The sequence below is a fragment of the Aotus nancymaae genome, unplaced genomic scaffold (genome assembly GCF_030222135.1).
Source record: "Aotus nancymaae isolate 86718 unplaced genomic scaffold, 86718_ANA_hifiasm-v0.15.2.pri h1tg000119l, whole genome shotgun sequence".
Classification (NCBI taxonomy): Eukaryota; Metazoa; Chordata; class Mammalia; order Primates; family Aotidae; genus Aotus; species Aotus nancymaae.
Window position 1 is genome coordinate 448,624 of NW_026988534.1, and position 13,597 is coordinate 462,220.

Consider the following 13,597-nt stretch of genomic DNA (forward strand, 5'->3'; position numbering starts at 1 on the left):
CCTTATACACAAAGCCTGAAGGTAATTTTATTTTATTTTAATTTTTGAGATAGTCTTGCTCTGTCACTCGAGCTGGAGTGCAGTGGTGAGATCACAGCTCATTGCAACTTTCACTTCCCAAGTTCAAGCGATTTCTTGCCTCAGCTACCTGAGTAGCTGGGATCATAGGTGTGCATCAACACGCTTAACTAATTTTTGTATTTTTAGTAGAGATGCAGTTTTGCCATGTTGGCCAGAATGATCTCAAGCTCCTGACACAAAGTAATCCTCCCGCCTCGGCCTCCCAAAGTTCTGGGATTATATGCATGAGCCACCGTGCCTAGCCTCTGAAGGTAATTTTAAATATTTTATAATTTTTTGCATGAAACAAAGTTTGTGTACATGAGCTGCTCAGATATGGGACTTTCCACTTGTGAGATCAGGTTGACAATAAAAACACTGGATTTTACAGCATTTCAGATTTGGGATTTTTGAATTAGGGATGCTCAACCTATATAAAGAAAGTCAAATACAGACAGTTTCGAACTTAAGGTGTTTTAACTTAGTAACTTTACAATGGGTTTAATGAAGTACCACTTAGCTTTTGACTGAAATCAGAAGTAACCCTACCATAATTTGAGGAGCATCTGTAAATTAATAGAATTCAATAGAGTCCACAGGCAAATAGATGACATACAGGCAACCAGTTTGTTTCTGACAAAGGCAGGACAGCAATGTAGTAGAGAAAGGATAGCCATTTCCATACATGGTGCTCAAACAACTGGCTGTTCATATCCAAAAAGTTAACTTGAATCCATATACCTCATTCTATATATAAAAATGAACTCAAAATGAAGCGTACATTTAAATGTAAGACCTAGAACTATAAAACTTCTAGAATGAAGCATAGAATAAAATTTTTGTAAAAATTTTGAGAAAATTACTTGTGCTAGGCAAAGATTTCTTAGATATGACATAAAATGCAAACTCTGTAACTAAACAGAGTTCATCAAAAGTAAAAACTTCTGCTCTTTAGAAAAGACACTATTAAGAAAATGAAGTGAAGCCACAAACTGGAAAAAATGTTCTTGTAAAGTAATAGTGTCCAGAACTCTTAAAATTCAACAAGCAAGAAAACATCCACCTAATATTGTAAATGGAAAAAGATATGAAAACACAGTTCACCAAAGAGGATGTACAGATGGCAAATAAAACATGGAAAGATGTTCAATATGTTTATTAGTCATTAGGATCATGCACAAAATCCACACCCATGAGAATGCTACAGATAAATACTGCAATACTTAGTGTGACAACACAGCAACTGAAACTGTCCTATTCTGTTGATGGCAATGGAAAATGGTACACGTTTCGGAAAACAATTTAGCAGTTTTTCTAAAAAGGGAACATAAAGCAGCACAGGACACTTTCATGGGTGATGGATAAGATAACTATGTTCATTATGGTGACAGTTTCACAGGTGTATACACCTATCAAAAAACTTATTAAGTTGTACATCTTACATATGTGCACTTTAACATATATCAACTATACCCCACTAAAGTTAAAGATTGTATGAGCAAACACCTGGGGCACTGGCTGTGACATGGAGAGAAAAAAGGATATGAAATGATGCAGTATAAAGCTAGAGTGCTGACATGTCTACCTTATAGCAATGACAAGTGGCAGTTGGGTGTTAAGCAAGCAGGTAACATGATCAGATGTAAATTTTTTAAATGTATATAATTATGGTTGCAGAATAGACCATGGTTTTGGAAGGTGGAACAGTAGGGAAAAGAGTTGAAAAAGAGTTATCACATTATTCAACATATGAGATAATGACCTGACCCTGGGTAAAGGCACAGGAGAGAAGCAGAGTCAGCAAAAAGATTGGGAGTGTCATTCACACTGAGGAAAGTACAGTGGAACGATCACAGCTCTTTGGTTAAGAGTATACAAGATAGAGCAGTTCTCATTCCATATTCACAAAAAGCATGTTTCTGAGATGAACATCCCTATAACACATCAGTGATCTATGGTACAGTGTGTGCAATGTGTGCAAACATTACTGTAGGCTAGGGAAAAAGCCTTATATTTATGCATTGGTCCTACCTTTACACTCCACTCTATGTTGTTCAATGAGTAACATAAAATTCTTATCATCAGAGTAAGGCAACTCATCATCCTCTGAGGTTGTTTCAGATGACTGAATTATGTCATCGAGGTCATCCTTGAAATGTACATGTCTTTTAACCTATAAAATAAATAACACTGTTTCAAAATGTCCCCCAAATATTTATAGCATATATTAAATGTACACCAGTGGGAATTATTCATCTTTTTTTATGAGCAAAACCAAAGTACTTCTTAAAATAGTTAATAGACTGTGGTTAAAAGGGTACCTTTATAAATGGTTACTGCTGCTTTTTCAAAGCCAATATCTTTACTACAAAAGATTTTCTGTTTTTTTAAGTGACCTTTAATAAGGGATTTTCAACAACATTCTTGACAATTTACTTTTACAATACCTTGTTCTTTTTATTAGATGTTTTCTTTGCAAGCCTAAAAGAAAAAATTACAATCAGGCAAATAGTAAATATGTAAAATACAAAGACTATAACTATTTTCTATATAAAAGCTCTATATTTATCATTTCTCTCTCCTATTCATAAAGTTTACAGGTAATATTTCACAGGTGATGTAAAATACAATCATTTTCTACAAGGGGATAAAGTAAATGGAAAGGGTAGCATTAGTTTTCTGACAGCCAAAGAAAAAGAAAAAACATATTACTTGCATTATTTGATAGAAAAATATATATATATATACACACACACACACACACACACACACACACACACACTAGGTTTTCCTCTTGTTGCCCCTATTTACTTATTTATTTATTTATTATTTATTTTTTGAGAGAGTCTTGCTCTGTTGCCTGGGCAGAGTGCAATGGCATGATCTCGGTTCACTGCAACTTCTACTTCTAGGGTCCTGGTGATTCTCCTACCTCAGCCTCCTGAGTAGCTGGGATTACAAGTGCCTGCCACCACACCTACTTATTTTTCATTTTTCATTTTTTTGTATTTTTAGTAGAGATGGGGTTTCACCATGTTGGCCGGGCTGGTCTTGAACTCCGGAACTGAGGTGATCCACCTGCCTTGGCCTCCCAAAGTGTTAGAATTATAGGTGTGAGCCACCGCACCTGACCTTATTGTCGTTTTCTATACAAACAAGATTTAATTGGTACTAAGACTTATTTGATAAATATTACTTATGTAACAGAAACGCTTTTTAAAATTATGACATTAGTGAGCTTTTCAGGACATACTGTGCAGATACTATGTACTATTCTAAACACTGTACAAGTGTTTAAGTCACTTGAATCCTCCCAACAATTCTGTGAGGTAGATAACATACCAGGCATTTTATAAAGTAAGAAAGTAGGCATGGAAAGGCCATATAACTTGCCCAACCTCATAAAACTTGTTAGTAGCAGATTAAGCATTCAAACCCATGAACTCTGGCTCCAAAATATGTGTTTCAGGATACTCTATAATACACTATAAAAGTAATATTTATTTTCAAGTGTTTACAAGTAATATAATAGCAGATGAATTCATATTATCTTTCCATTTCTTTCTATGATTACAAATAATAATCTCTGAATCTTGAAATTTTTTAAAAATTAGATTTTATACCTATGCAGCTTTGGAAACCTGCTTTTAATAAACTGAAAATTTGGTTTCTCTAAAGAAATTCACAAAAAAAATTCATTCATCCATTCAACTATTTATTTATGCATTCAACCGAAACTTGCTGAGTGTACAAGACATGTCAAAGACACTGTTGGTCCACAGAAACATTTAATTTTTACATTTGAACAATACAGTCCAAAAGTAACAGTCTGCAATTATTTTTTCAGTAGTTTGCTTTTCTATTATTAATTAGAAAGCTTCCCCTTCCCAGCATCTGAACAACCGTAAAGGAAACATACCTGTTATTTTAGACTACCTTGGCACAGCGATTTGTGATGCTACTTTCAAAGGTACTGTGATACATACATCATCAAGGCAAATTTAAATTCTATCCAATATGACCTAGTGTTTGTATGTTTATTGTTACAGAATTTCTAAAAATATATGCATGTGAGTTTAAGTCATGATCTTCATGTACCATTACATTAAAATAGTCCATTCCTGAACCAATTCTGAAAAAAGATCACTTCTGATAAAACTAAACAGGAATAGAAATTGTATGAATAATTGATTTACTATAGATATTTAAAAGATAACTTTCCAATCCTCAGACATGCAAACAAAACCAAATTCCAAAAACACATTTCTTCTCTACCGGCTCATTCTGAACACCAAACAAGAATACTCTAACAGCTTCCATTTTAAAATTGAAAAAGAAACAAGAGTCATTTGAATCTCGCATTCTTCTTCTTTTACTTGTTACCCATTTCTCTACTCCCTTTTGCAGTCAAAGTTCTCTCAAGATTTGTCTGTGCTTAGCCACTACAGTAAGGGTTCCATGGCAACCAGTTGAAACACATCGTTTTAATCAGTCTTCCAGCAGCATTGACACAGTCGAGTATTCTCTAGATTAGTCTGTCTACACTATTTTCTTTCTGGAGAAAGTAATCACTGCTAATATTCCTTTACAAGGAGGTAAGAAAATTAGTGATTTTATCCTTCTTCATCCTTAACCATTTCACTAAAACTGATACCATTATTTTTCTGGAAGACTACCAGGAAAAATTATATATGAACATGAGAAAGACATTATGGAAGAGGTAAAAGACAAGAGGAGCTCACCAGGCCAAAACAAAAACAAAAACAGTAGGAGAAATCCATTTTATATAGAGAACAGAATGTGAGCACAGGGATTAGGCACATGGCATCCAGTTGTTTCCTGGGAAGTTGAAAGGTAAAAAAAATACATGAAAGCAAACACTGAAAGAAGAATGCTACAGTAAACTTGAATGCTACGCTAAAAGGCTGGAGCTCGCTGCCTGCAAGGCAATGACTCTTAGACATGGGGTCATAGTTGGATTTGTGCCATAGTTACTGTTTTAACATGTTTCATTTAAATTAAGTTTTCAGAATACTATGAGGCACATATAGCCTGAAAGAAACTGTAAAATTACCTTAAAGGGAAAAAACACTTGCTTTTAAAATACCTATGTGTCTTTATATGTAGTTCAAAAATAGCACTATTCTGATTAGTTTGAATTTTGTTTGAAATGATTTAGAAACTTTTGTATACTTACAGTGTGGTATCTATTCCTAATATGAAAAGCTGGATTTATCAGCAGAAAATTGTAAACGTGAATAAGAATATCACTATCATGTACCTACATAAATTTAAAAAAAGGCTGAAATTTCCCATTGGAGATTATTATGTAGGAGTTCAGCCTGAGCCCCTAAAAACACAAAAAACAAAAATAAATCCATCAATTTTACCAAAAATATATGTAGATGAGTCTTCTGTTTAAGACTAAGCTTCTAAAAACTATCTTTCTCAGATAACAAACAATTTCTCTTGACTCAAACTTAAAAAATAAGTATATAATTCTGGAATATAAAATAGTGTTCATTTGAGCATAGATGATAGAAGGCAACTTTCAAACAGAAAACATCTGATTAACATTGCCACAAACTAAGGAAAACTGACCTGTAGCCATGGTAACAGGTAGCCACCCAGAACCAATTTTTAATCTAGTCAATCAATGACCACTGGCCTCATTAACACCAACCAACGAATGTCAGCCACTTGCCTCTGAAGACATCCAGAGACAAACTCATTCCAATCAGCATGCCTGGAAGTGCCAACTAATCCACAACAGTCTTACACAGATAACCACATTACTCCAGATGATGTCAACCCAGTTATGCCTATGAGAGTCAGCCAAGCCTTCAACTTCACTATTCCACAAACCTTTTATAAGGCTTAGTAGCTGCTCCATTACAAGAGACTGTGCCTATATACACCATGGAATATTATGCAGCCATCAAAAATGATGAGTTCCCGTCCTTTGTAGGGACATGGATGAATCTGGAAACCATCATTCTCAGCAAACTGACACAAGAACACAAAATCAAACACCGCATGCTCTCACTCATAGGCGGGTGTTCAACAATGAGAACACATGGACACAGGGAGGGGAGCACTACACACTGGGGTCTGTTGGGGGGGAACAGGGGAGGGACAGTGCGGGGTGGGGAGTTGGGGAGAGATAGCATGGGGAGAAATGCCAGATATAGGTGAAGGGGAGGAAGGCAGCAAATCACACTGCCATGTGTGTACCTATGCAACAATCTTGCATGTTCTTCACATGTACCCCAAAACCTAAAATGCAATAAAAAATAAAAAAAATTTTAAAAATTAAAAAAAAAGAGACTGTGCCTGACCAGCACAGACTTACTAGAGAAAGCAATAAATCAAACTTTTTTTTTTTTGAGACAGGGTCTCGCTCTGTTGCCCAGACTGGAGTGCGGTGGCAAGATCTCGTCTCACTGCGAACTCTGCCTTCCAGGCTCAAGCAATCCTTCTGCCTCAGCCTCCCAAGAAGCTGGGATTACAGGCGCACCACTACTGACAGCTAATTTTTGTATTTTTGGTATAGATGGGATTTCACCATGTTGGCCAGACTGGTCTTGAACTTCTGACCTCAAATGATCCACCTGCCCTGGCCTCCCAAAATGCTAGGATTACAGGAGTGAGCCACCGCACCTGGCCAAATCCAACTTTTATCTGTTTATTTCAGAAGCTAAAGGCTCATAATCCTTTGAAAAGAATTTTTACATCCATTGCATTCACCACACGAATATTTTATTATTCCTGATAAAATACCAGTGAAGTTTGCAACTCCTATGATTCCTTGTACCATGATTGAAATGATCATAATTACCAGTAATAGAATGGTGAATGACCACAATACTAGACTTTTCTCCCTAATTAGAAAACTATTAATATAGAGAGTATAGCTCATTAAAAAGAGCCAAAAGAGTCCATAAAGAGCATAAAGAGCATATAATTGCCAGGTAAAATTGTCAGAATGAACCCATATCAAATGTACTTTAAGTGAGTATTAATGTTTAAAACTGTACACCAGGATAAACCAGACTAGAAAGGCAAAAGCTTAAATCAGGAAAATAAGAGGTCAGATCCTGTGCTGGCTTTTGAGTATTAGGAGAAAATTCGGCATGTATTTTGAGTGAAATGAGAAGCAATTAGAAGTTTTTAACCAAAAGAATGACATAATCTGACATGTTTTAATAGGTTCACTGGTTAAGAATTGATGAAAACAGGATTAAACATGGAGAAACAGAAGACCAATTAGCAGTCTATTATGCTAATCTAGATGGCCGATCAGATGATAGTGGAGTTGCTTAGACATGAAAGATGTGACTGGTTTTTGGATATATTGTGAAGTTAGACCTGACGAGATCTGCTAACATCTTAGCTGTGGAGTGTCAGAGGTGGGGGTTGGGGGAGGGAGACAGAGAAAGCATGTGTGAGTCAAGGATGACAGCAGGGTTTTGGGCAGAGCATTTACAAGAGTTATGATTAATGGAACAACAAAAGACTACATGAGGGGCAGGTAGGAGGAAGACCATCTGTAGCTAGATTTTGGACCTGATAAATTTGCTGTACCCAATAGTTAATCAAGGAGAGATGTCAAGTAGACAGGTTGATAAATAGGCCTGAAATGGACTGGAGGTATAAATTTAAAAATCATTAGCATATACGAGCTAGTAAAAGTCACAAGAAAAAACCTCAAGAACTGAGCCCTGGGTCACTTCAATCTGTAAAAGGTAGAAGATGAGGAGACGTAAGCAAAACAGGCTAAGATCGATGGACTAGAAAGTCAGGAGGAAAATCTAGGTGAGTGAGTGAGATTCTGAGGGCCAGTGAAGAAAGTGTTATAGAGGAGAGAGTTTTCCATTGGGTCAAGTATTGCTGATAAGTTACATAAAGCGAGATCTAAAGGAATTATGGCTAGATGTATTACAGTGAAAAATCAGTGACAACCTTGAGAATAACAATTTTGGAGGAGTGGTGAGAGTGAAAATTATGGCAGTGAGTTAAAGAGTGAATGGAAAGGAAATTTGAGTCCATGAGTACAGACAGGTTAATTTTAAGGATATTTTCAATCATTTCATAATGATTAATAATGATTAATGATTAGTTACACAGTATGTTTTAATATCTTAAAAGCTTTTAAAAATTATACACACACACACACACACACATGCACACACATACACACATATATATATGTCAAGCCAGACATATATGGCAAGTCAGACCAAAGTACTAAATAACATCATAAAATTATAGAACTAAAACACCCCTTGAACATTTCTAGATTATAAAGCTGGTTATCATTTTGGTCATGCTTATAAAGACCACAGAAAGACTAAAGGGCAGTATTTCTTACTTGAGAAAAATCACTCAACTCTGAGATATTTTAATAATATCTGACATATTAAAATAATAAATTCTATAAGATGAAAAAAGGTAAAAATTCAAATCTTATTTTGTCTACTGAATTTTATAAATTATATAATAGGAAGTCATTGTTGTAAAATACGGTGTTGTGCATACTGAAATATCTTTTGAAAGGATAATGGGATGCATTCAAAGTGCCTCAAAAGAGGAGGTTCACTGCATTAGCAGCACCTTGGTTTTAGCATAGGAGTCAGCAAATCAGTACTTGTGGGCCAAATTCAGCCCACTGCCTGTTTTTGTAAGTAAAGTTTTCTTGGAACACAGTGCTACCTATTTATCTATTGTCTATGAAAGATGTCAGAGACCTTCTGGTTCACGAAGCCTAAAGTAGTTACTCTTTACAGGAAAAAATTGGGTGAACTACTGACTTGGTAGATCAAAGATCCTTTGATATATTTTAACAAGTTTTACCAATACACTGAATATTTACATGGAATATAGATCCCCATGTGAAATCCCTTGACAATATTCAGATTATCGTGAGAATCAATATTTGAGCACTCATGCATTGAGAACAAGAAACAAATGCCATAACTAGCAATTTTGTTGGTAATGCAAAGTGCCAAGGTAGTATGTAGTTTCCTTTTGCAACTCAGTAGATATTACAAGTATCAAGATACTACAATATCATATTCTGACAAAATTTACTTAAGATGTGTTATCAAACTAAATGTTTTAAATATACATTACTGATGAAGTAATCAGTATACTATAGATCCAATCTAATTTTAAAAACAGGGTTGCATACTACGTTATTTAATGGGTATGACGATTTACCTATTTCCTTATTAATGGGATTTTAGACTATCTCCAGCTTTGTGATATGATGATGCTATAATGAAAATTCTTAACATATATAAGCATGTAACATATATAAAATCCTTAACACAGATTTATTATACTTAAGATGTTTTATATTATTAAATATTGCTACTATTAAATATTGCTATAGGCTTACCTATTATACTCTTCACTCTTCTGCCTGGGAAATTGATGATTATCAGGTTTTCTGCTCCTTCTTTCTTGGATTAATTCATCATCATCACTGTCACTGTAATCGGCATGTAGGTTTCTTGACACTTCCATTTTCTTATTTCTGCATGTTTTCATTTTTTCTGCAACCTTCAATGAAAGTTTAACACTGATAACAATTGCCATTATTTTATCTAATAGAAAGAACTTTTTTGTTTTCATTCATTTTATCACTTGACTCTGTCATGATAATGGTCATTAAAATATTTTGTATTTAATTTTATCACTATATAATTATTAGCATAAATTACGTTATGATTTTTTCATCAATATTCATATAAAGTCTGAATCATTTCTGTCTGAGTGAATAAAACAAAAATTTCCACACTTTAAAAAAGGTCTCATTTGAAATTTGTGCTTTTATTCCCTCCACTCTTTGCTGTCTAATATAAATTTTCACCCCCTTGTGATGAGCAGAAATAGAGAAATAAAAGGACAAAGCCATGAAATCTGTCCCTTTCTATCTTTACCTCCTGGAGTTTACACTTAATGGCCAGATTTAGAGAATGTGGCATTGTGGGGCTTCAGGAACAGAAAGGAAAATTTCCCCTTTCTGCAATAAGCTTTCCCCACTGTCTTTCATTTTTCTTTTTTCATTTGTATGCTAGGATATCAAAAATGTGAAGGTGCTTGCTGAAAAACAGGAACCAAAATTTGAAACAACAGAAGAAGCAGAGTGAAACCACTGAGATGCTGGATAGAGTTCTGGAAAATGAGATGCTTGCTGCTGTGCAGAGAGAAGGCGAGTCGTGAAAAGAAAATACTGAAGAACAGGATCTCAAGATGAGTAAAAAGCCCCCAAATCACCCTGGAATCACTTTTGAGATTGGTGCTCATTTGGAGGCACTGCACTACTTAAAAAAAATGGTTTTCATCTGTTAAATGTACACTATGTCTTCTATGCCTTTGACGATTACCAAAATCAAATGAGAAAACATAGAGAAAAACAGTCAGCACTCAGTATCCATCACGAATTGAAAAAATCGACTATGAGGAGGGCAAGATGTTGGTCTATTTTAAGCGCTGGAGTCATCATTATGATGAGTGGATTTACTGGGATAGCAATAGATTACGACCCCTTGAGAGGCCGGCACTAAGAAAAGAAGGGCTAAAAGATGAGGAAGATTTCTTTGATTTTAAAGCAGGAGAAGTTCTGACTCCTTGGACAGACTGTAACTATTACCCTGCCAAGATCGAAGCAATTAACAAAGAAGGAACATTTACAGTTCAGTTTTATGATGGAGTAATTCGTTGTTTAAAAAGAATGCACATTAAAGTCATGCCCGGCCGGGCGCGGTGGCTCACGCCTGTAATCCCAGCACTTTGGGAGGCCGAGGCGGGTGGATCACGAGGTCAAGAGATCGAGACCATCCTGGTCAACATGGTGAAACCCCGTCTCTACTAAAAATACAAAAAAAAAAAATTAGCTGGGCATGATGGCGCGTGCCTGTAATCCCAGCTACTCAGGAGGCTGAGGCAGGAGAATTGCCTGAACCCAGGAGGCGGAGGTTGCGGTGAGCCGAGATCGCACCATTGCGCTCCAGCCTGGGTAACAAGAGCAAAACTCCGTCTCAGAAAAAAAAAAAAAAAAAAAAAAAAAAAAAAATCACAATGGAGAATACATTTTTAATCATGGTATTAGTGACTAGTAATATAAAGTTGCAAATTTTGAACCATCAGCAAAGATTACTCATTTAACATGAACCCAAGTTGGCAGCCATCCCTATTGTTCATAATTTTGATTGCTTGAAATTATAATTCAGTATTTGATGTTTCTTTATTAGTTAGGAGGTTATAAAAAAGGAAAAGTAAACAATATTCAGGAACTTTGGGCTTTACTTTGAAGGGAAAAGATTAGCTGTAAATCACTATGCATTCTGAGAATATTTTAAGATTTATAACCAGGTAAAATGGTTTAAAATTAAATATTATAATCAACTGATTCTAAAAGGACAGTTCAAAGGTAATTTCATTTGAAATATGCTATGTTATGAAAGCAAAGAAAACCAGAAATTTGAAATTAAAGTTTTACATACCTGTTGCTGGTTATTTTCACATCCTTGAAGCTTTTCTTGTTCTCCCTCTGATGTCATTTTTAAGTCTTGTTCTGGTCAAAAAAAATCCATGTATTTCATTAAAATGAACTACTTAGAATAGCTGGATAAAAGCTATAGTCTTTATAAACATAAACTTAAACATTTATTTTTCTTTTATAAAATCAGAGTTTAAATAAAGCTTAATCTGTGGTGGAATATTTGCTTCTTTTTTTATTTATTATACTTTAAGTTGTGGGGTACATGTGCAGAACCTGCAGGTTTGTTACATAGGTGTACATGTGCCATGGTGGTTTGCTGCATCCATCACCCTGTCATCTACAGTTATTTCTCCCAATGCTATCCCTCCCCAATTTCTCCACCCCCTGCTATCCCTCCCCTAGCCCCCAACCCCCCAACAGGCCCCAGTGTGTGATGTTCCCCTCCCTGTGTCCATGTGTTCTCATGGTTCAACAGCCACTTAGGAGAACATGCAGTGTTGTTTAGTTCTTGTGTAAGTTTGCTAAGAATGATAGTTTCCAGCTTCATCCATGTCCCTGCAAAGGACATGAACTCATCGTTTTTTATGGCTGCATAGTATTTCATGGTGTATATGTGCCACATTTTCTTTACTCAGTCTATCATAGATGCGCATTTCGGTTGGTTCCAAGTTGTTGCTATCGTAAACAGTGCTGCAATGAATATAGCGTGCATTTGTCTTTATAATACTACGATTTATAATCCTTTGGGTATGTACCCAGTAATGGGATTGCTGGGTCAAATGGAATTTCTATTTCTAGATCCTTGAGGAATCACCACACTGTCTTCCACAATGGTTGAACTAATTTACACTCCCAACAGCAGTGTAAAAGCATTCCTATTTCTTCACTTCCTCTCCAGCATCTGTTGTCTCCTGACTTTTTAATGATTGCCATTCTAACTGGTGTGAGATGGTATCTCATTACGGTTTTGATTTGTATTTCTCTACTGACCAGTGATGATGAGCCTTTTTTCATGTTTGTTGGCTGCATAAATGTCTTCTTTTGAAAACTGTCTGTTCATATCCTTTGCCCACTTTTTGATTTTTTTTTTTTCCTTGTAAATTGGTTTAAGTTCTTTGTAGATTCTGGATATTAGCCCTTTGTCAGATTGGTAGATTGCAAAAATTTTTTCCCATTCTGTTGGTTGCGAGTTCACGCTAATCATAGTTTTTTTGTTGTTGTTGTTGTTGTTTTGCTGTGCAGAAGCTCTTAAGTTTAATTAGATCCCATTTGTCAATTTTGGCTTTAGTTGCCCTTGCTTTTGGTGTTTTAGTAATGAAGCCCTTGCCCATGCCTATGTCCTGAATGGTATTGCTTAGGTTTTTTTGAGGGATTTTATGGTGTTAGGTCCTATGTTTACATTTTTAACCCATCTGGACCTAATTTTTGTATAAGTTGTATGGAACAGATCTACTTTCAGCTCTCTGTCTATGGGTAGTCAGTTTTCCCAACACTATTTATTAAATGGGGAATCGTTTCCCCATTGTTTTTGTCAGGCTTGTCAAAAATCAGATGGCTATAGATGTGTGGCTTTATTTCTGAGGCCTCTGTTTTGTTCCATTGGTCTACATCTCTGTCCTGGTAGCAGTACCATGCTGCTTTGATTTAAGGTGGTTTTTTTCCAATTCAGTGAAAAAAGTCAGTGGTAGCTTGTTGGGGAAAAACAAGCAATGGGGAAAGGATTCTCTATTTAATAAATGGTGTTCGGAAAACTGGCTAGCCATGTGCAGAAAGCAGAAACTGGACCCCTTTCTGACACCTTACACTAAAATTAACTCCAGATGGATTAAATACTTAAACATAAGACCTAACACCATAAAAACCTTAGAAGAAAACCTAGGCAAAACCATTCAGGACATAGGCGTAGGCAATGACTTCATGACCAAAACACCAAAATCATTGGCAACAAAAGCCAAAATTGACAAATGGTATCTAAGTAAACTCCAGAGCTTCTGCACAGCAAAAGCAACAATCATTAGAGTGAACTGG

The 13,597-nt window shown here is 35.7% G+C and overlaps 1 protein-coding gene across 1 annotated transcript in view; it reads right to left on the bottom strand.

Moving 5' to 3' along the window:
• LOC105730961 (ankyrin repeat domain-containing protein 62) overlaps positions 1-13,597 on the bottom strand; it is an 81,089-nt gene that overhangs the window by 16,894 nt on the left and 50,598 nt on the right. Inside the window, exons 8-11 of the mRNA XM_064371099.1 lie at positions 11,571-11,641; positions 9,461-9,624; positions 2,508-2,541; positions 2,092-2,233 (exon numbers count right to left, since the gene is read on the bottom strand). Coding sequence (XP_064227169.1) covers positions 2,092-2,233; positions 2,508-2,541; positions 9,461-9,624; positions 11,571-11,641 — 411 coding nt within the window. The remainder of the gene's footprint in view (positions 1-2,091; positions 2,234-2,507; positions 2,542-9,460; positions 9,625-11,570; positions 11,642-13,597) is intronic.